Here is a 24,264-nt window from a genome sequence, read left to right as displayed (position 1 = left end):
TAGGTTCTTTCAGTGTTCCATTATCGTGTTGAAATGCCCAGAAACAGAGGCTGCCTTATATGAATACACTGACCTTTATACCCTGGGTGAGCATCCAATAGACCATCCAAACTAAAACTCTTTTGAGAGTAAAAGGAACTGCAACTGATAATTACTCTGGAACTACTAGCATAAACTGAGTTTTCCTAGCAAAATAGGACATACAGCCACCCTATTTATAACTCATAGCTATAAAGGTCTTAGTCAAGGCAGGCCCCTGAATCTGACTCAAAATAAATTGGGTTCCAGGGCCTCCCCGGTGGCACAGCTGTTGAGCGCTGGGTTGCGAAGATGCCCGCAGCCTCTGAAGCGCTGGTTTGATCCCCGGCCGCTGGATGAGGGTCCCACATGGAGCGCAGACCTCTCCTGCCACCCACTGCTCCCCTCAGCAGTGTATTTCATCAGTCTGCCTGCTCTGCTCTCCGCTCTGGCTCTGGTGAATTCTCTCACCCTCCCGCACTTCTGACTGTACCCAGTGCTTGTATAAATAAATAAATAAATCTTTCAAAATAAATAAATAAATAATAGGGTTACAAAGCAGATGAACCATAAGAGAATAGTGTCAACTGTTATGATTAAATGTTATGATTAAAAGATAAAATGCCAACATTTGAAATTCTCACAATATTGGCCAGTTTCACTCAAAGTTTCTGACAGTTTTTCTCCCAATTTGATGCCATATGTAAAAATGTTGGTTCTAGAATAATTTTAAGATGCAAGTGTACAAAAAGAAAAATCTCCCTTAATTTTGTAATTTTAATAACCATATTTTTCTGCACAAGTATGTTTATAACAATCTTTGTAGCAAAAATGGAGTTGGGGGCCTCCCTGGTGGCACAAGGGGTTAAGCACCGCACTATGAAGCAATCCGCAGGCTCTGCTGCACAAGTTCCATTCCCAGCTGGCCAGGGAGCAATCCATATGGCTCAGCAGACCTCTCCTGACTCACCCACTGTTCCCCACTCTGTCTCTGGTGAATCCTCTCACCTGCTGCATCTCTGGCCTGTGCCCCAGCTCTTGTATGCATAAATAAATAAATCTAAAAAAAAAAAAAAAACTTTAAAAAAAGGAAAAAAAAATGGAGTTGAATTAAAATGTGAGGAGCTGTGGCACCATGATTAGGAGCAAGGGCCACAAAACCAGCCCAAGAAGCAGCCGCAGCCCCATGCATTAGCATTGAACCTGGCCTCTACATCCCAGCATGCCCCAGCCTGCTATGCATCCCTCTGGATGCTCTATCACTAGTTTTAGGCTGCTCCTCTTCACCAGACATCCCCCACTGGCTCACACACTGCACAGGAGCTCTCTGCCACCCCCCTAGCCCTCACTTGCTTTAGCCTGGCTTTTTAAAAAATTGAGGTGACATTGGTTTACAACACATTATATTTTAGGAGTATAGATTTGTACCAAGTCCACCAGCAAAGTGCTAATAACCACCTCTACCACAATCCACTGGGCCCCTTTACCCTTTGCTCCCACATCCTTGGTAACCTCAGCTCTATTATTAGAATCAAGGATTTGCTTTTTTTCTGTCTGTTCATTAACTTTGTTTCTTCATATTCCAAATATGAGTAAAATCACCAGGTATCTGTCTTTGTCTTTTTGACTTATTTCACTTTACCTTCTTAAAGCTGAAGGATTGCCTCCAGTCACTGATATTTACTTGTTTCCCTTTTTCTAACCACACTCCTAAAGAAATCTTTCAATTTTTTAAGTGTGAAATAGTCCAAAATACTGAAAAGTACAGAAAATTACACATGCACACACACATACCCACTGCACAGATTTAACAGCATTTCTTCTTCCCCTCCAGTCGAGCTTTCAAGCTGAGGTCACCAGGGACAGGTGTTTAGGGAAGGCACCTTCTGTCCTTGGACACTTCCTCCTCTACCCTCTAAAACCTCGATGTGCATGAGCTACACAAATAATAAGGCCTCAAATTTGTAGCCACGCATTTGACCAGACATTGAAAGGCTGCATTTGGGGATGCTTAGAGTAAGCTCTTCACAGCTAAACCACTGTTGTCAGGGAGTCTTTAGAAGACTGCAGGATTTCTCAAGGCCTGAGAGGATGGCTTTGTTATTCTGAAGTACAAGGGTGGGGTTTAGTCACTTAAACCCTTTTCTGTCCTTGACTGGGGTTAATTTATGACTTCTTGTTCCAGGAATAAGAAAGCAAGAAATAAGTGTAACATTGACTTTTTTTTTTCTTGAAACTCCATATTGCCCTTCATTTCAGAGCACTTGAACAGTGAATCAGTGGAAGTGTGGATAGGTCTGAATCAGCTGGATGAAAATGCTGGCTGGCAGTGGTCTGATAGAACACCGCTCAACTATCTGAACTGGAACCCAGGTACTCCCAGAGTTATTTTCTTTTGACAGATGGCTTCACCCCATAGCCTTAAACAGCAATATTTCCTACATGATTATGTCACATTATATTAAAAGTGGTTTATAAATAGTTTAAGAGCCTAATTGAATTCCTATATGACAAGCTTTTTCAAACAACATATTGGAGGCCAAGAAGGTAAGTAATTTACCCAAGGTTGCAGGAGGCTTGGGTCAAAGCCAAGATCAATAGCCATCAGCTGTTTTAAAAACAACAACAAATTACAATTAAAATATTTTTCTATTCTAAAACAATACAATTGGGTTTACTACATATGCCAAAGAGAAGTGCTGATTCCTAGGTGTTAAAACCGGATATCTATATATTATATATTGTATATATATTATATGAGAGTGATTGAATATATTTTTCAGATATTAATTTTGAGCCATTTGTTGAATATCACTGTGGAACATTTAATTCATTTCTGTCAAATGCCTGGAAAAGTCGGGATTGTGATTCCAACTTGCCTTACATATGTAAAAAATACCTAAACCACACAGATCAGGAAGTGGTTGGTAAGTGGTTTTATTAAATTGTTTTTGTGAGTTTCTTGCTTATCCTATCAACAAATTCAAATTCCTCTGTTGCTCTATTTTTCTTAAAGATTTATTTTACTTATTTATGCATATAAAAACTGGGGTGTAGGCCAGAGGTGGGAGGGTGTGTGTGTGAGAGGATTCACCAGAGACAGAGTGGGGAGTAGAACAGGAGGATCTACTGAAATACACTGCTGAGGGGAGCAGTGGACAAGACAGGAGAGGTCTGCTGCACCATGTGGGTTAGCTCCCTGGCCTGGAATCGAACTCATGCTGCAGTGGCTGGTGATGGCTTGATAGCGCTGAGACTTAAACCCTGGGCCACCAGGGAGACTCTTCTCTATTCTTTTGTTAATTAATTCCTAATTTATACATAGCTAAAGCTGGTTTTTATATTTATATGATTAAATATTAACTATATGATAATTTATTATACAAAAGCACCATGAATCTAACAAATGTATTTAGGGTTTTACTAAAAATTGAAACAAAATAACCTAAACATAGAAAATATTTTCTGTCCTCTCTTTTTAAAAAATTTCATTCTCAGCCATTCTGTACTAGGAAACTAAGATATGTTTCCTCTTCTGTTCTAGTTTTGAATTCTATTTATGGTTTTCCTAGAAACTAAATATATGTTAGAAAACTGTTTCATAAAATTGTTTAGTAAGTGGATTTCTTATTATATTCTATATCTTTTATTAGTAACACATCTTTGTCCCTAAGTAACACACAAAGTTTTTAGGCATAACTAAGACTTAAATACCTAATAACAATCTAGCACCTAACGTCCAATTTCTGTTTTTAAGTCTATTCTTTTTTTCTGTGGAAATTAACATCTTCACTCAGAAAGTGGAGATTAAAAACATAACCATTTTTAAAAGAGCCATTATCATAATTCAAAACAATTCTACATTTTAAATAATAAGCTGAATTATTTTTAAAAATATTTTCCCTTACAATTTAAATTTCCTAAGTTGCTAGCCTACTGGTATTGTAGAATATGGTCTGGATAAAGAAGCATTGTGCCACTTCTTTATGGAAATGTTTTTTTCATTATTTCAAGAATGTACTGAAATTCTACCATTGTTATTGTTTTTTTCCCCTTTCCTTGCTCCCTTCTTCCATCTTCATTTCTGCATTTCCTCATTCTTCATTTTTCTTTTCTCTCTTATACCCTCCTGAACCCACTTCTATCACCCTTTTTTCTTCTATTTTATTTATTCTCTTCATCTACTAGTTGAGTTCAGAAGATCAGAAATGAAGCAGTTCAGCTCAATTTGCTTGAATTATTTGCTTTTGATTCAAGTTCAAAAAATTCTTTTGATCTAGACCAGTGTTCTCAACCTGCATTTCCAGGATCCTCGACTTCCATATTTGGCTCTACCCTTTTCTCAGATTTCTTCCTTATCTTATTGTCTCACCTTTAGAGTAAAATCTAAGGTTTCCTTTTTAAAAGAAGTTCCATGACTATTTTTTCAGATTGAAAACTGCCAGAGTAGATAAAACCTAAATATTTTGACATTATTCCTCTGTGATTCTAATTTCAGTCAGAGTTCTTCTAGAAGCAATTTTAAAGTAGTATCTTGTTTCCCACATAGCAGTGAAATTTTGCCTAACTAAAGTGGTACTTAAGGGAAGCACCCAGTTGTGGTTAATAAAATAAAGTAAAAATGCTATTACCAAATTGGGGATAAGCTTCTGGAAAGAACCCACACTTGGCATGTACACCACTGCCTTCCTGAAAAAAAGCATCATGGCACCATTTTCCTATAAGTCTAACCTGGAGTTCATATTGGCCCAAAGGACCACTACAGGAGCTTACACTGACCCTCAGTCTAGAAAAAGCAGCCAGAATTTCACACTTAACAGGATAAATATCTACCTCCACCAACATACAATCCTCCCATCTACCTTAAATCATCCCCAGATTACTTGTAATATATAATATAAAATCTATGTAAATAGCTGTTTTATTATTCAAGGAGTAATGACAAGGGGGAAAAGTCTATACATGTTCAATACCGACACAGCCACCACGGGCTTCACTAGATAGTATGTATTTTCCATCCACAGTTGTTTTTCTTTGTGGATGTGGTAACTGTGGATATAGCAAACCAACTGTTTTGTGTATATAATATATATGTATGTAATATATATTAAGTGAAATATATTAAATTAAATTAAATACATTAAATGAAATACCATTTAAATTATGTTTCATAAACTACTTTTTCAGTGTAAAAAGATTTCAAATAGGGACCATTCTAATTGCTAAATTTTACAATTATTCCCTATGTTTTGTGCTGGTCTCAGTCTATTCATATCAACAAGAAATGCCTGTGGGTACTCACCGAGGCCCAGGTGAAGACTAGCTAGACTAGCCCTTATGGTTCTTATTGTGACTGCTTGACCATTTCAGCAACAACCATTAGGGAACTTTGGAAAAAAAAACAAAACTAAATTTAATATTCATAGATGCTGGGGGGTGCACAGCACACTCAGGGCCAGATAGCCAAGTCATGGGTAGAGAAAGAGAGCACAGACCTGGGGTTCTGCCTACAGTGGACTTCAGGGTGGGATGTCTAAGATTTCAAGAGTTCACTGGTGTACTAAAGCAAAGAAATTAAAGCAAAGGAAGGGGAAACCAGGTAGTCAAATGAACAATTATTGAGTTTGAACTTGAAAAAGGGGAACTTTCTAGATATAACAAGCAGGCGCTTTATCTAGTCACATAGCCGGCCATGCGTTTATTTGAAATGGATGTTGTAGGGCAAGGAAATATGTCAGGCTTTTCTGCCCCCCAACCATCAGGATAGATGATGGATCCTTGTGGTCCCGAATGCATGCCTGATGGCGGGCACCTGGAATAGGGTGTGGGCATAGGTAGATGGGATTCACCTGGGCTGAGACTGGGCTTTTAAGGGTGGCATCAGGGGGATGCCAGGAGAAGCCGAAAAAGAAGTAGCAGAAGCCAAGAGAGAAGCAGAGAACACCAGAGGGCCCAGACAGAGTGAAGATTTGCTGGGGGCTGGGAGGACTGCCAGCCTCCCGGCCCCCCAGCACTCCTGCCTGCTATGTACCACTAAATCCCAATAAAAGACCTGCAAAAAAAACACTGAGGACTCTGACTCCTCCTTTACCCAGTCTGCTGGATCAGAAAACCTGCTCTGTGTCCAGTCCTGACCCTACAGATGTCTTTGAAGTGAGTGCAATTAAAAAAAAAAAAAATAAGCTCAGCATATGCAAAGTGATATGTAACATAACAATAAAAAAAATTATCAGGCACTTACACTTCACCCTGATTCTGCAACTGAGCTATATGACCTTTACCAAGTCTCTTGAACTCTGTGCCTTAGATAGCTCATCTGGAAAATGAAGACCTGAGATTTCTTAGATCCTAGATCTAGATCATAGATTGGATCAGTCTCAACTCTGAAGATCTAGAATTTTATGATGTATATGTTTTTTTTCTCTCATGTGTTTTTGTTTTTCAAATTGTTTAAGTAATTACATATTGATAGCAACTTATATTAAAGATAATAAGTCCCATTAAAATAACTGGGAAATGACTTTTTTTTGTTGCTTTAAAAAGAAAAAGACGCTTGGAAATATTATGCTACCCACTGTGAACCTGGCTGGAATCCCCACAACCGTAATTGCTATAAACTTCAGAAAGAGGAAAAGACCTGGAATGAAGCTTTGCATTCTTGCCAGTCTGAAAACAGTGCATTAATAGAAATAGTTTCCTTAGCAGAAGTGGAGTTTCTTATAACTCTCCTTGGAAATGGTAAGTGCCAAATGTGTTTGATTTAAGAGGTATGCAATATAATAACTATCTGTATTAGTGGAATAATTACTACCTAAAAGTTTCTAAATATTCTATCTGAAGTTTCTAAATAATATCCAGGAGTAAAAATTTATTGGATTTTTAGAAAATACATGTTCAGAAACTTCTTAATGTTTCACATATGCCAGAAATATTGGCCTTTTTTTTTTTTTTTAATTGGGCAAAGGTCATTTCTGAAACATGTAATAAAGCTGAACCTGTAATTTAGCTTTATGACCACCAGAGAGCAATAGTGTGATGTGGTCATGTAAGCTGAGAACTGCAGGGAATTCCTTAGACAAATAATTGCATTTAAATATCAGGAACTTTGGCCAAAGAGATGGAAATTTATTTGCTGTAATGTTTTCAAGCTGTGTGTGATGTTCAGGAGTTCCAATCCCCTAGTTTTACCTAGCTTCCACCAGCCAAGCGGATATGCTTCTACTTACATTTGACTTTTGATTCTGCTAAAAAAACATTGAAATTACAGTGAATTTTTTAATGAAAAATACATTTCCAGACTTTATTCTGATGGTGTTTTTATTGTGAAGATTTGGTTTCAAGTAAAAACAAAATCTTTCTCTGTCATTTTCCCTCTCTCTTCACATTTGAGATTCAAAGAACCCTGCCACTGCCTCAATTCAATAGGGGCACTAGAACATCATTTCTCACCTACTGTATTTTCACTCTACTGGGCTACCAAACTTTTTTTGCTTTTCCAGCAACCCCATTGCTTTCATTTCAAAGCTGCTAAGAATATCTGTTCTTTTATTTACATGGCAAAACAAAAGTGTAAAGTTAGACTATTATTGAGGTTTTTTTTTTAAATACTTTCCCCCTAATCCAATGGACCTTTTTACTTTTCCTTTTTCCAGGCAGTAGCAAAACCAGATTTTTCAGATCTACTTTCCATACAGAAGCAGGAACCAATTAGAGTCCCAGCAATCAGATTTGTTTAAAAGTTTGTCCTTGCATTGGCTTCTCATAGTTTCCCTCACTCAGAAGGCTTACATGTAGAGCAGGTTTAGACAGTATAAGGGTAAAAAGCTAAACAGATATTTTGTATGAGGAATTAGGTTTCATCACATGAAAAAGAAGAAATCACATGCAAAGTGGTATATTTTAGTAAGAGCCCCAGCTCATTATCTCCTTTTCAGATACTAGGATTCCTGTAAGTAATTTACATTTATCTCTTACAGAAAATGCATCAGAAACATGGATTGGTTTGAGCAGCAGTAAAATTCCAGTTTCCTTTGAATGGTCTAATGGCTCCTCTGTCACCTTTACTAATTGGCATACACTTGAGCCCCAAATTTTTCCAAATAGAAGCCAGCTATGTGTCTCAGCAGAGCAATCTGTAAGTTGATTCATTTGTTCAGCGCCCACTTTGCTGGACTTGTGTTGAGGGCCACCTATGCCTGGGACTTGAGGGCTGCAGTAGAGAGCAAGACAAGTCCCTGCTCTTCACAGGGCTTCCCTGCTAGGCAGTAAACACATCTATACAGAAAAAAAGTGGCAATTATAGTTGTGATGATAGCTCTGAGGAAACAAGTGACATGCTGGTGAGAAACTTGAGGCAGCTACTTTAGACATAACAGTCAAGGAAGGTTATCTGAAGGGTGACATTTAAGCTAGGACTTAAAGGGGAAAAAAAAAAAAACTTTTGAAGAGCAGGAGGGTGGACATTCCAGGCAGAGGGAAACTAGTTCAAAAGCCCAAAGGCAAGCCAAGTCTTCCTGTGTTTGCTAATCAAAAAGACAAGTGCAGCACGAGGGATGAATGGTGAAGTGGTGGTAGGAGATGGGGCAGGAAGAATGTGAATATATGAGATTTATAGACTATGGTCTATAGACATGGGAGGTGGCTTGAGCAAAAATTTATGGGTGGTGGTGTCACTGACCATTCTAGTGAAGATAAGGAGAAGAACTGAGTGTTGGGAGTCTACAGAGTGATGGTTTTTAAGTTCCATTATCTTATTAAACTAAAAGAAGTCCTCAAGTATGCATAATCTCTGAAAACTGGTAATCAATAGGAAATCTTTCTCCTTCCTCAGATGAATGTAGTGGTCCCTGGGGCCTTAACATCATACGGATTCTTGTGTTCTAGTCTCTCCGTTATTTAAAACATCTGATTATACAGAATCAGTTTAATTCCAAGTCAGTTGAAGGGCTTATTATGTTTGGAATAGACAATCTCTTTGATCAGAAAGCTGCTGAACTCACTGACTTCAGTTTTAGGAGGTTAAAGAGATTTGGTAAACATCCGCACTCTTTCAAAGCACCAGAATACCATATCAAATTCCCTTACCCCTATCCTCCCCAAGAAAAAACCAGTTTATTGAATGTTATTTAAATCATTTGACAAAGTAATTGTGCTAACCATATGTGGGAACTTTTGAAGCACTTATTTTCATGACATGTTTCCTTGTTTCATCTTTTAAGGCTGTCACGAAATAAGAGCAGTTATAATTATAGTACTGAGGTCATGCCTCAGAGTCACACTCAGAACCATATTCACAGGTTTTACTATAATTAAGATGACCTTCATTTCCTGCTGACATTTCCCTTTGTTATTTGACAAACATGGATATTTCATACAGCATGTTCATAGAAAAAGAGTCAAATTTGGACAGAGAAATTCTTTTTGAAAGCATGAGGATAAGTATTAATATGATTGTATATGCCAGGATAATGCTACTACCAGTGTGATTCTTGTGGGCCCCATTTTGGGTGGCTCTGTAGGTCCTAAAATAGTAGATGCACTTATTCCATGAAGTAGAACTCAGTATGAATATGATTATTACAATTAACAAGTCACCTAATCATGGTTGATATCTACATTTCAGTATGAGAGCTGAGTAAATGCTCCATCCATCCATCCATCCAATAGTTATCAAGCAACTACAGTACACCTGTCGCTATTCTATAATCAGATGTTTTCTGGAAGACTCCATAGGGGAGGGATCGTACAAATTAAGGTGTTAGCCTCCTATGTCATATGTTCTGAGGGTTTTGGAAGAGTTCTATATTCCCCTAAACCCTGAATGCCTTAGATATCACTAAAGTTTGAACCACGTGGCTTTAGCCTAAAGATTTGGTTTGTGTTCAAATAAAAAAAAAAAAATCCTTTGGGAGGATAAATTTTTACTGTTAGCAGTTACTGCATTTCATTATTAATGAAGGATGTGAGAACAGCCTTCAGTAGAACTGGGAGACGAATGCAGGTATCTACCCATCATATAAAGAGGAAATGGAGTGAGGCTTTGAAAAATCTTTGATGGACAGTGCAGGTTGAACATGAAATTCAGCTATAAAAATGTTCTCTGGGGTGATTTATGGTGGCTTCCAGGGATTTCCCCAGCATCAGATTCATACATGCAACAACACGGCAATTATTTTAACCCTTAGAAGTTGCTGAAGAGAGGAAGCAACAGTCTCACTTGCTCAGGGAAATGGCTTCATTGAAATAGTTCTCAAAGTGTGGCCTCAGACCAGCATATCACCATCACCTGAAAACTGATCTTCCTGAGTAAGACACTGGTCATGGGGCAAAGTAACCCAGTTTCTAGTAGTCTGTCCAGATGATTCTGCTGCCCATCAAACACTGAGAATCATTGCTCTATCCTATCTGCTTCATAGAAAATTTGGGAACAGGTTAATCTGAAGTCAGACTGAATTTGCATTAAAACCCAGCTCCAGTTTTTCCTGACTATAGGATCTTGGGTAAACTACTAAACCTAACCTTTGAAATAGGAATAATGCTTCCCTCACAGGAATGTTGAGATAATATATGAAAATCACCCACTATGAAACCTGGCACACAATCAAGAAACATTAGTGGCAGCCCTCTTCCTGCCCACCAATCTGGGATTGCGTGTCTTGGAATTGTTTACACACTGGAAAGAAAGCAGGGCCTCCCATTCATCTTATTTTTATTCAAAACAATTAGGGTGGCTTATCAGCATCAGTGATGGAGACGGGGAGTATTCCTTCAACTTGTGCTATTTTTCCCCTTAGGAGGGTCACTGGAAAGTTAAAGATTGTCAAGAGAGACTTTATTACATTTGCAAGAAAGCAGGTCATGTCCTTTCTGATGCTGAATTAGGCTGTAAGGAGGTAAGTCTGTTCATCTTGCAATTAGGGCACAGAGACCTTATAAGAGGAATAATTCACCCACCCTGGTTTAAAGTGAATTTTTATCCCCACTTTGCTCCCTCTTCTTTTCCTTGCCACCCGTCCTTCTTTCCTCCGCATCTCATTTTTACCCCTTGAAAGTGAACTACTATTAACGAACCAAACAATTATCAGCACATGAAGGATTTACAGCTTTGCCAAGGACTATAGTCTTGCCATCTTCGTTGACTCAAAACAACGATTTTTTTTTTTAGATAAAAAGTTTAAATGATCCTGTAACACCATCTGTACAAACAATGATTATCACGCAATGCCATGTCACACGAGGTTTTCATCATTTTCCAGTGGGATGTCAGAGTGAAAACGAATGCATTTCTTTGAATCAGAAAGTGAATTTCTGCACCCAAAATTGTGTTTTCCTTTTCACTTCCCTGTAATGTTTGAATGACATACAATAAAGAAGTGAAGTACAAGTTTGCAATTTATTATTTGGGAAAGTGAATAAATAGTATTTTAAGTAATAAAGTATTTTTGGTATATTAAGTAATTAAAATATCTAATATTTAGGTTTAAACTTAAAAGGCAGAAAATGATCTGTTTTTCTGTTTTATATTTCTTTAAATATATTCAATGTCCTGCAGTAAAATTATCAAAAATCTACCAACCACTGTCCTCAGCAGATGCATGTCACCTCTCTTTCAATATACATACACTAAAGAATTTAGATTTAAATATTAGCAATTTTTACACTTTATGAATTTCAAAATGTTCCCCAATCTGGTTTTTTTACAGTTTTATTTTGATCATTTTCTCCTCTAATCCAATTTTTCTGTTTCAATTAAACAATAACCTATCTCCTCAGAAACTGCATTTGATTTATTAATTAACTATAAACTTGATTTCTCTTTATACTATAGCCAAATAGTACCTATGTGACATATTTGACTTGTTACAAAACATTTTAGTTAATGATTGTAATTCCCAAATTAATTATAACTAGTCTATGATTTAAAACATTTTTTAACTTATTGTAGCTTTCAGAGCAATGCAACATGTTTTATTTGAATACAAAGTGCAAGTAATATTGTCTCAACAGAAATAGAACTGATGTGCTATTCAAACGTTTATATACTTTTATATACTGCTTCCCTGTTCTGACCAGCATTAGTAGCATTTAAAGATTCTGAATTTAGAGATAATTCTCTAACTTTATGGTGAAATTTCCATTAATCTTTATGCATCAGTCTATGAACAGGATTTTGAAAGTTTCTTCAATGCAATTCTTTAAACAGTCTGCACATGCAATATTAACTTATAAAATACATCTTAAGACAAAAGATTTCATTTTTCAACAAGTCACTTTTTAGGATCTAAGGCAATTGTTTCAGTGTTGTCATCATCATCATTTCATTTAAAATGAAATGGCACCTCATGTTCAAAGGATATTTACAGATGCAATCAATTACTCTTCCCACTTTCAATGCATGAACAATGAACAAAGGCTTGTAGTAAAGAGTCTTTGTTTTTCTGGTTATGACTGTGCCCCTTTACTTGAGCCTATTTAGTTCTTAAATTTTTTTCTTTCTTTCTTTCTTTTTTTTTGCCAAGTAGCTGTAATCTAAAAACTAATAATGAAGAAGGAATACTTTGTCAGAAAGGTCACATTGTCAGTCTTCCTCCTCCTGTTGTCCCAACTACAAAAGCAGTCTAACCTCTCTGGCCATCTGGCCATCTGGGGTGATCCAGAGGGAGCTCTGACTGGAGCTGTTAAGTCCTCACACTGATAAGAGGAGGGTAGAAGTTAAGGGAGTGAGATCAGAGCTCGATCTTGCTGGATGGATGTGAAGCTCCTGTGATCCACACATCATTCAATATGTATTGAACTAAAATAGCTGATTTCTAAAACAAGACTTTCTTTAATTTATGATAAGACCTTCCAAGAAAAATAGCAGAAACATTATATCTGCTCAAACTCCAGCAAATATTGGCATGGCACAAAATAAACTGTATTTTAACTTGTAAATACATAGAAATAGGTTGATGTGAGGTTGATTCATAATATGGGAAGAAAAAGAACTAAAATAACTCAGTTGCAATATAGAAGACTAATGAATACATATCTCCTATGCTATATGATTTTAAAGAATAGAGTCATCTTTTATTGCTCCCAAGGTGGAGATACATATTTGTTATTTTTGTCTAAGTGCCGATGCTTGCTTGCTTCCTCTCTAAAAGGATAACCAATTAATTTAAAAATAATCTTTACCAAAAAAAAGTTTTAGCCAATCACTATTAGAGGGATCATGATACAGTGAATACTACCCTGTTTCATACCAGAATTGGTTTCTGAGCTAGCTTACACACTCCGAATTCACCCAAGTCTCTAGCCTTAATGATTTCTGAAATAATATGAAATAAGAAATTGAAAAAAAGTTTTTAAAATATATACTATCATTAAATAGGTGTGTCTACTTTACTTGTACTGAGTCCCCTGATTAATTCTCAGCTCTCTGCCTGTATTGTCTCTCTTTGATTCTCAAAACAGCCCCATGGACACTGTTATTCCGCTTTTACAGAGAAGAAAACTGAGAGATCAAATAAGTTCACCTGGAATTCAAACCCATGCATTCTGTCTTCAGAACTGACACTTGATTTCTACTGTTTTGTAGAAATCATTTGTATGAAATTCTATAAATCTGAACAGGTTGTGTGTGTGTTTGTGTGTGTGAAAGAGAGAGAGAGATCCTGAGTGATACCCTTTATTTTTATTTGCTTTTAAAGTTTTAGGCTTTAAGAATTAACTTTCTTACAGCTTTTAGGTTTATAGAATTAATTAAATAGAATATATAATTATAATTAATTATAGAAGTGGCTACGCTAATGGCATTACCAGATAGATCATGTATCAAAATATTAAAACAAAAATTCAAGTTTTGAGTTTTGATTGGGGCTAAAAAGAAAATTATATAAGAGGTAAATGAGAATATGCAAAAAATATCTTTTACTACTTCACTAAATTAGATTATATCCTTAATTCTCTTTCTTTGTTTAAGGGATGGAAGAGACATGGTGAATTCTGTTACAAAATCGACACTGTTCTTCGAAGCTTTGAGCACGCTTCCAGCGGTTATTACTGTTCTCCTGCACTTGCAACCATTACAAACAGGTAGAGTAGAAATTTCCCATAAAAACCATGATTGTATTTTGACATAGAACTCTTGGAATGATAAAATCTAACCATCATCTGTAAATGTTCAACATCTAATATGTGCCATATTTTATAAGAGTGTTCAATTATTTTTATACTATATGTTACAGATTTAAATCGTGTAGTGCTTTCACTAAATTGATTTTTGAGTAACAAGTGCCAAAATGTAAGATGACTTCTACTTTTCATTAAAAAATTATTAATTAAGTAGATTTTCTAATGAACCTGGTTATATTGAGATTTTATTTGCTAAATGTTTATATTGGAAACTTATTTAATATTAAGTATTTTTAATGTAATGTGTTTGAGTCAAATGAGATTTTTAAACGTAACCACAGAGTAGGATATTCAAAAATTTCCCTATTGGGTCTTAGTCTATGTTTGTTTGATTTAGACTTCCCTGTGCACCAGTGTCTTCTCAATACATACAGAGAAACTGCTCCTGTTTTACTTTTTTACCTTCCATGCACTTTGCAACATGCTACAGATGTACAATAGGGGATAAAAAAATACCAAATAAAAAAATACCAAAAAAAAATAAAAAAATAACCTTAAACTCACTAGCAATTCCGTTAGGAGGGTGAGGGCTGGGAGATTGACTCCTCCATGGTGAAGACAGAAGCAAAGGAGAACTCTTCAGTGGTTCTATGGGAAAGTATAACCTGCAAAGCAAGTCACCGTTTGTTTGTTTTTTATTGCCTTTAAAAATATCCTCTGAATACTAGGAAACAGGGCAACTGGTGCTATGGTTTCATCTAGTGACATTTCATATGTCAATCCAACCTAGAGGAGGAATTCCTGTGTACTTTCTCCAGTCTCCCACATAGGACATTCAAATTCAAAGCCACCAGTATTTTCTTCCTCTGCTTACCTTCCTTACTTCAAACAGTTCACAAAAATGTACACATTCTTTCTTTCTCTCTCTCTCTCCCTTCCCTTTATCCTTTCCTCCTCCCTCTCTCTCTCTCTCTCTCTCTCTCTCTCTCTCTCTCTCTCACACACACACACACACACACACACACACACACACACACACACGAACTGTATTTGGAAAAATAAATTGACCAAAGAAATATTTTATGCTCAGTCCATCCCACCTTTGATGCATCTCAGCATTTTTAGTTCTACCTTTCTCCTCTGCAGAATAACCACCCTGCAGAAGAAAGCCTTTATCCTCAATCTGTTAACCTACACAAAAGGTTTCTACCTTGGATGTCCTTCAATCAGTGAGTCAACATTGGCCTTTATTCAGGAACCTGACCAATGAAGCACTCTTTTGTTAATTACAGTTTCATTATATTTTTCACTGAAGAACATAAGTCTAATTGTTTCACCTTTTCTTTTTTGGGGTAATAGTCATTGAGTGTAACTTTTCATATACTACCTGACCACACAACTTATCAAGTTAAGAATTTATTAGAAAAGCGGGGCCTCCCTGGTGGTGTAAGGGGTTAAGACAGCATTGTGAAGCTATCCACAGACACTGTAGCACGAGTTCGATCCCTAGCCAGGGAGGTGACCCACATGGCACAGCAGACCTCTCCTGACTCCCCCACTGCTCCCCTCAGCAGTGTATTTCGGTCAATCCACCTGTTCTGCTCCCCACTGTATCTCTGGTGAATCCTCTAACCTCTCCGCACTTCTGGCCTACACCCCAGTCCTTGTTATGCATAAATAAATAAATCTTAAAAAAAAAATTTATTAGAAAACTATTCAATACCTGCCTTGTGGGAGGCATCAGATCAAACACTGGCATGCTGCACAGAAATGAATGGCGTGGAGTAGTTGTCTAGGTGTTACTTGCAGGCCAGCACCTGAAGAGATACAACACAATACATGAAACAAGTGGAGAAGGTATAATAACAACAACTGGACAAACGCAAAAGTGATATTACAGACAAGTCATAGTGTCAATGTCACCCAAGTAAGGTAGAAATTTGTTAAAAGTCAAACTCTTCATTTTCTAAGAACACTTTGGGGATCTCTTGAAAATGATAAAAAGTATCTGGGAGAAAAATCCATTCTGTTTCATTTCCCACCAAAACTAGATCAAGGCATGATGGAATACTTTCAACTTTTCCTTTGATAAATTGTATACAATAGCCAATACTAATGTGTTGTCCAACTCTAAAGCAGAACTAGGGCATAGCCAAGTTTGTTTTTGTCACATCTTCTACCTCCCAGCCCCTCCTAGTGGACCTGGCCTGCAACTTGGTCAGCAGCCAAGTCCCAGCAGTGTGATACAGCCACGCCCCAGCAGTGCGATACACTAGCCCCGGGAAACATCCTTCCCAGCATTCAAGCATGCATTCATGCATGCATGTTACACTGCAAACATGTTTACATCCAAAGCAGAGGCTCCAACAAGGGACATGGAAGTTGAGGGAAGAAAAGGCATCATGCTCTCGATTTTTACTTATCTAGACATTATCAAGTAGGAAACAAAGATCCACACTGTGAAACATTTTTCAACAGCATCTTTTGTCTGAGAAGGTTGGGCAGTAAATGGAAGGTTTCCTCAGATCCAAGAGTGTCCACTAGCAGCCTCACTAATCCTTTGCTTCCATTACTGATTTCCTGTTTGAGTTAAGATACTCCTGTCACTCACCAGTACCCAAGCTTGTAGTTGCTAATTGATTTTCCACTCTTCTGCACAATTGAGCGACAGGTTTGATGGGCACAATTAGAACCACCTGCTACAGATTACTTATTTCATTTGTTAGGGGGCAACTGCTCTTGGTCTAGGACTTTTAACACTTTGTGGAATAGAAAGGGAAAGAAAAACAGATCCTTATTGCTGAATAACAATTTTATTTGTTTAGTGCTACAAAATTTTTTTGCAGGCCTAGCTACTTTGCTCTCCATACAGAGCGTGAATTGAAAACCACAGTTCCAAAGTTACCATGGAAAATTGTCTAAAAGCATGTATATCAACATCTTGAATCAGTCAGCCATGGGATATTTGGTACAAAATAATTCAGAAGACATTTGATTTTGTGTTGCCAAAAGTGAAAAATCCTGCAATAACTCATATTCTCTTACGTTTAAATGTGGATATTTTTCAAGCATTTTTGCAGCTCTGCCACTTACCTCCAACGTCCACACACCCCAAAAACTTCTGCAGTTATCTTTTAGTTGTAGTAAAGTATGTAATATAAAGTTGATCATTTTAACCATTTTTAATAGTTCAATGGCGTTAAGTACATTCATATTATTGTGCAACAATCACCACCACCCATCTCTGAGACTTTAGTCAATTTCCCAAATTGAAATTCTCTACCCATTAAAAAATAGCTCCTTCTTTTTCCTGCCCCCAGCCTCTGCCAACTACCATTCTATTTTCTGTCTCTATGAAGTTAACTACTCTAGTTATCTCGTAAGTGGAACCATACAGTAGTTGTCTCCTTTTGTATTTGTACAAAATATCCTTGTACTTGTACAGTCTAATATCCTTCAGGTTAATTCATGCTGTAGAGTATGCAGAATTACCTTCCTTTTTTAAGGCTGAAGAATATTCCATAATATAACACATTTTATCTATTTATCCATGAACAGGCACAAGATGCTTTCACCTATTAGCTACTGTGAATAATTCTGCCATGAATATGAAAGTACAAATATCTTTTGACTACCTTCTTTCATTCTGTGGGGTAATATACCCAGGAGTGGAATTTCTGGATCAAAAATTGTATTTTTAATTTTTTGAGCAACCTGCATACTGATTTCCATAGCAGCTGCACCACTCTACATTTCTGCCAGCAGTTCACAAAGATTCCTGTCCCTGCATATCCTGGCCGACACTTGTACTTTGTTGTTGGGTTTGATTTTTATAATAGTCATCCTATTGGGTGACTAGTACCTCACTGTGCTTTTGATTTTCATTTCCCTAATCATTAATGATATTGAGCATCTTTTCATGTGCTTGTTGGCATCTGTATATTTCTTTGAATAAATATCTTTTTGAGTCCTATATCCATTTTTAAATTGCAGTGTTTGTTCTCTGTTGCTAGGTTGTAGAAATTCTTTATATATTCTGAATATTAACCCTTTATCAAATACATATTTAGCATCAATATGTTAACAATTCTGTTACTGAATCTCACCCATTCAGATGTATGTCACCATACCACATCACCCTTTTCACACTGTTGACAGTGTCCTTTGATATGCAAAACATGTTCAGTTTTATTAAATTCAGTTTATCCACTTCTTATTCTGTAGTCCCTGCCTTTGGAGTTAATCGATGAAATTACTGCCAAATTAAATGTCACAAAACTTTCCCCCTATCTATTCTTCTAAGAGTTTTATAGTTTTAGCTCTTACATTTAGGTCTTTAGAATCTTTGTGAATTAATTTTATCAATGGTGTAAGGTAAGATAGTCCTCTACTGTAGTCCACTGGACACCCTCCACACTGGGGGGGGGGGGATTCAGTTGCATCACCAGTTCACAGCTGAGTTCCCCCTACAAAACCTGATCACTATATATAATATAACCACTGTTTTGTTTTCCCCACTGAAATAGGTCTCAAGTGAAGCTACTTCCAGTGCATTACTTTTTTTAATCTCTAATTTTCAGTAAAACAAGCACAATTCTTTTTGTACAGCTGTCTGTGCTAAGAACTATGTGTTCACAGATAAGAAATATACATTTTTTTCAAATCAATGAAGAAATAAAGTACTCAACTAGAGATACAAGTATAAAACACCTCCTTTTGAAGTATGCATCTTTTGAAATGTTTCTTTCATAGTGAAGTTTTGTCTATGTATGCCAAAAAATATATTACTACTTTCAAATTGCATTTTCATATAAATTTAGTGTTAAAACTATGAATAACACTTTCCTGTCAAATTGATGGAAGTTCAATTTTTTTTTTCTTGTTTGCACTAAAATTGCACATTTGGTTTCTTACTTGACTGGAAAAATTGGTGCATGTGGTGTGGTAATACTCATCTAAAGTGGTTTGAACTTATGCCCATAAATTATACACAGTGTTGTAAAGCAACATTACATCAATAATAAAGTACAATTAAAAATGTTAATGTCTTAATCAATAAAAAAAAAGTTCCCCTACAAAAATCTGACTTTATAAGTGGATACACCCAAGTAAAATATTTTGTTTTTCTAAAGAAAAACAAACAATTTTTACTTTACTGAATTCCTTAGAGATAACATGTTATACTGCTTCAAATAATAAGATAAAAATGTATACAAATGGCAACTTTCTACCCTAAAAGAACATTTGAATTAAATAACCTCAGTGAAATCAGACAAAAGATATTAAGATGTTCTGGAATATTTTCAGATGAATAATTCTAAAACAGAGAAGTACAAAAGACTTAAAATGGCATCTCTATTATCATAAGCCAGAGTTTTTATAATCCTTATAGTATTTGAAACCAAATTGTGAGTGGTAAAGAATATAAAATGTTCCCTTGTTTCTTTACAGTTGGAAATACACACTCTAGAGATTGCATGCTGTCTTATCCAAGTTAATTTCTTAGAATAATATTGTTGAAAAGGAAGACATTTGCTGAATTTCTTTATTAACAGTGCCATCTTCTAAACTGGACCAAGGAAGCTAGAGTTCTATCATGATTTGTAGGTTTTAGGATTTGATTTATGAGTATCATATGCAACCATTTAAAGCTATACTTGCCAATTCAAAAACCAGGTTTCTATTGTTTTAAGCAGTAATAAACATGGATAAGAGTTATAATTATTGCAGACTAAATCTAAAACCAGCAAGGGATAAAAGCAAAAAGCAAAATGTTGCCATAAATAATGATACCAGTGATCAGGTTCTCAGGCAAGTATCTCCTCCCTCCTTTACTCTCATTTTACAACAAATGCCAGTATACAAGGTAATGGAAGAACTAGCAATGCACCCTGGGTTTAGAACCAACACTGTGAGCAGAGTGTAAGGTAAATGGCACTGTAAGGTAAATGACAATAGCTTCTACACAATATTTAGCTTTATATACCTTCTTTTTTTGAAGCATATTTACATAACGTTCTACCACAGCAAGCTGGTTCAAAAAGAACACTTCCAATTTTGACTGTGTTTTAAATGTATGCTATTTAGATAATTACTAGAGTAGCTACAGAAAATACTTAGTAAAGCATGAGGAAAATCCATATGATCTACAAAGATGAGTATCATAGTTGGCCAAGATCACAAAACATTGCTAGTGATGTTCATAGTGTTCCTTTCTCTTTTCCTCCCCTATTCCTTTGAAAATCCCCTACTCTTCAATGGCCACATTGAATTTTTGCTTCCCTTAACAAGTTAAGCATGCATGGTAATGAAAAAAATTAAAAATTGGATGAAAAAATTCTAATTCATGTTCTCTTTAGCTTTCCTGGGTAATTTCATCAGCCCTTTCCTTTCCCATTGTTTCAGCAGGTCTGGCCAAAATTCACTGCTATTTGAAATGTTTCTCAAACTTTTTATGTGTTGAAAATGACTTTTTCAAGATAGTTTCCAACTTAGCTTGGAATTTCAGTGTTCTAGTTAAGATTGAATACTCGTGTTTTTGCAGTTAGTACTCATATGGAAGTATATTTACAAGTTTTGTAGACTCTGCTTTAGATCATTCATGGTGGAAAAGGGTCACAATCACCAAGCAATAAACACTAATTCATGGCACTTTTAGGGGGAAATATAAGTGGGCATATTTCCCCAGATTAATCGCTAGGTTTCAAAAATTATTCCCAGTGAATACACATATCTGAACACATTAGAATAAGCCAAGGGCACCGAATGCCTGAGAACAAATTCACTTGGGAGATATACAATTGCTATTCCAATCTTTGTTTCCTTCTCACAGGGCAAATGTGGTGAGTGGATGAGTGTCTGTTCTATGTTGGCAGATCCTCATTCGAAAAAGCACAATACCCTTTTTCCTCCCCACTGGCAGCCACCCACCTCACACAAATTATGGCATATTGTATGCTGTGTGGCCTAATTACAAAATAGGGTACACCTTGTTCCAATAAATGTATTGCAACTTTGTGGACTTTACCACCTACACTCTGATGCTGGAGCCAGAAACCATTCCTTAAAAGAACTAAGCCTTGTCTGTGACAATCAAATTTCCTCACTTATGTATTTCTGGGAATTGCACTGACATTGGTCACTTATTAGTAATGTTCAGGTCTTTAGGTATTTTTCTGCTCTGTATTCTAAAGAATTCATGATAACTGCCATTCTGGGTACCTCATTACATTTTAATGACATATTTGTATTCCCAGAAATTTACTATAACCATTTCCTTTTCCCCTTTTTAGGTTTGAACAGGCTTTTATGATCAGTTTAATCAGTAGTGTGGTAAAAACGAAGGACAGTTATTTTTGGATAGCTCTTCAAGACCAAAACAATACAGGAGAATATACTTGGAAGACAGCAGGGCAGAAGTCTGAGCCAGTGCAGTACACATACTGGAATGCATACCAGCCCCGTGAGTAGGAGCCTATATGTAACACCACCTTTCTCTCTTGCTGTCTTTACCCCAAATTCCTACCACTCCTTGGTCTACCTCTATAGATTCTACCAAAGTTTTCTTAATGCTTAACTCAACTAAATAAATACCACAGGTTCTCAAGGGTGACATATGACCGGTCATTTTAAAATATGAATCATTTAACAGTTTCAAGGTATAAGTTCCTTGCTCAAGACTACACATACCTTTATTAGCAGAAAGTCATTTTTCTACATCCTAAAGTAATCCCCCCACTCCATGATCATCTTCATAAAATATCCAAAAGAATCATTAAAGAAATTCCTGAAACTAATAAGTGATTGTAGCAGTATTGCAGGATACAAGTTAATGTACAAAAATTAATCACTTTCCTATATATGGGAAATGAACAAGTATAATATAAAGTTAAAACAAATTACCATTCAGTACCCAGCAAAATGAAATTCTTAGGTAAAACTAACAAACTATGTACAAAATCTATATGAGGAAATTTACAAATTTTAATGAAAAAAAACTTTAAAGAACTAAATAAGTGGGGGGCTATTCCATGTTCATGGATAAGAAGACTCAATATTACCAAGATTGTAGTTCTTCAAAAATTGATCGATAGAACAGCATTATCCCAATCAAAATCCCAGCACATTATCTTGTGGATGCTGGGAAATTGATTCTAAGTTTATATGGCAAGGCAAAAGACCCAAAATAACCAACTCACTATTAAGGAAAAGGACATAGTTAAAGGACTAGCACTACCTGACTTCAAGACTTAATATAAAGTTACAGTAATCAAAACGGTGGCAAAACATAGACAAAATCAATGGAATAGGAGAGTACAGAAATGGACCAACATACAGTCAGCTGAACTTTGACAAAAAAGCAAAGGTAATACAACAGAAAAAAATGATACTCTTCAACAAGTGGTCCTGGAACAACTTGACATCCACATGCAAAAACAAAGAATCGACACACAGATCTTACTCAAAATAGATCATAAACCTAAATATAAAGTACAAAACTGTAACAGTCCTAGAAGATAGCATAATGGAAAACCTAGATGTGCTTGCATATAGCAATGACTTAGATACAATTCAAAAGGCTCAATCCATGAAAGAAATAATTGGTGATAATAATTGATGATTAATTGATGATAACAATAAATAAACACTTCTGCTCTGAGAATGACAAGAGAACAAAAAGACAAACTAAGACCAAAAGAAAAATATTTGCAAAAACTTATCTGATAAAGGATTGTTATCCAAAATATCCAAAGAACTCTTAAAATTCAGCAATATAAAAGAACCTAATTTAAAAATGTAGAAAAGACCTTAAACAAAGAAAATATACAACTATTAAGTAAGCAGGCTTTGAAACGATATATTTTATATTCATATATCCACCACAATGGTGTATGTGTGTGATTATACACATATAAATACATACATATATGTATATGTCATCATATATTTGTCCACACCCACAGAATGTGTAAAACCAAAAATGATGCTAACATAAATCATGGACTGTGGGTGATAATATATCAACACAGTTTCATCAGTTTTAATAAAAAAAAAATACACCATTGTGGTATGGGATGTCAGCAACAGGGGAAGTTCTGAATTATATGGAGATGGGGTAAAAGACAATTCTGTACTTTCTGCTCAATTTTGCTGTGCATTTAAAATCTTCTAAATTATATAGTTTTTCTAATTGTACTTTCTAAAGACATTTGCAAGGTGAAATTAAGACACATTATATTCAAAAAAGACAAATTATACTTTATGTATAAACATTGGTTTAAGAAATTTGTGTAAAAGCTGCTAAATTTGCATTGCTCTAAACAAGAAATATCACAATTCACTCAATAAACAACCCTTTCATTTGAAAAATCTATGAATATATTAAAATACAGAAAATAGTGAAGTTCCATGTTATACTATGACTGAAAAAAGAGCTCGGTTATCATTTCTAATATACTTTGGAATTTTGTTAGGAATGTCTATACCTGTCAAAATAAATTAATACATTTTGAGTAGACAAAATTCTTGGCTTTTAATGCTACCTTCCTAGGGGCATATTTGAATGTCTAAAATCTGGAATTGATGCAGAGCTCCTTGTCATTCATAAGTTTCTGCTGTAATTTATTTGAGTGGCACTACTCTTTTTCTTTTCCCTGAAGCAAAAATAATACCATGATGTTCAGTTTTGCTGCTTGTGCTGATTGACATTGAGTAAATTGTCTCTGAATAAGATGAAAATGTAAATCTTTTTTGAAGAAAATGGCAATATAAAAGCCCCTACATTTCCCTTTTTCTTTTAAATTGCAGTTTGCAGAAATGCCACACTAAATCACATTTTTCCCCTTGCCTGTCACAAGAGAATCCATTAGCTTGGTCCCTATGTCAGAATCTTAATCCAGCCCAGACTGTCTATATAAATTGACCACTGAACAGGAAATCTGCAACTTTTTATAAGCTCAATTTAGGCTCCCACCTGAGGCCATACCATCAAAATATTAATTGGTGGTAGGATTATAATTCTTTCATTTTTTCAACTTTGTATAATGTTTTCCAAACTGTATAATGAACTCTATCTACCCATCACTTAGTGTCATCAATTATCAACTCATCATTACTAGTGTCTCCTCTAAA

At 35.9% G+C, this 24,264-nt stretch overlaps 1 protein-coding gene across 1 annotated transcript in view; it reads left to right on the top strand.

Moving 5' to 3' along the window:
- Positions 1-24,264, top strand: part of PLA2R1 (phospholipase A2 receptor 1) — a gene marked incomplete at both ends in the record, with an annotated part of 97,699 nt that overhangs the window by 29,360 nt on the left and 44,075 nt on the right. The window contains 7 exons of the mRNA XM_084255074.1: positions 2,278-2,391; positions 2,802-2,945; positions 6,562-6,756; positions 7,995-8,152; positions 10,812-10,910; positions 13,982-14,094; positions 21,426-21,595. Of these exons, the coding sequence (XP_084111200.1) occupies positions 2,278-2,391; positions 2,802-2,945; positions 6,562-6,756; positions 7,995-8,152; positions 10,812-10,910; positions 13,982-14,094; positions 21,426-21,595 (993 nt within the window). The remainder of the gene's footprint in view (positions 1-2,277; positions 2,392-2,801; positions 2,946-6,561; positions 6,757-7,994; positions 8,153-10,811; positions 10,911-13,981; positions 14,095-21,425; positions 21,596-24,264) is intronic.

Source organism: Talpa europaea (genome assembly GCF_964194135.1).
Source record: "Talpa europaea genome assembly, chromosome: 1".
Classification (NCBI taxonomy): Eukaryota; Metazoa; Chordata; class Mammalia; order Eulipotyphla; family Talpidae; genus Talpa; species Talpa europaea.
This window is presented reverse-complemented; position numbering and strand designations above follow the sequence as displayed.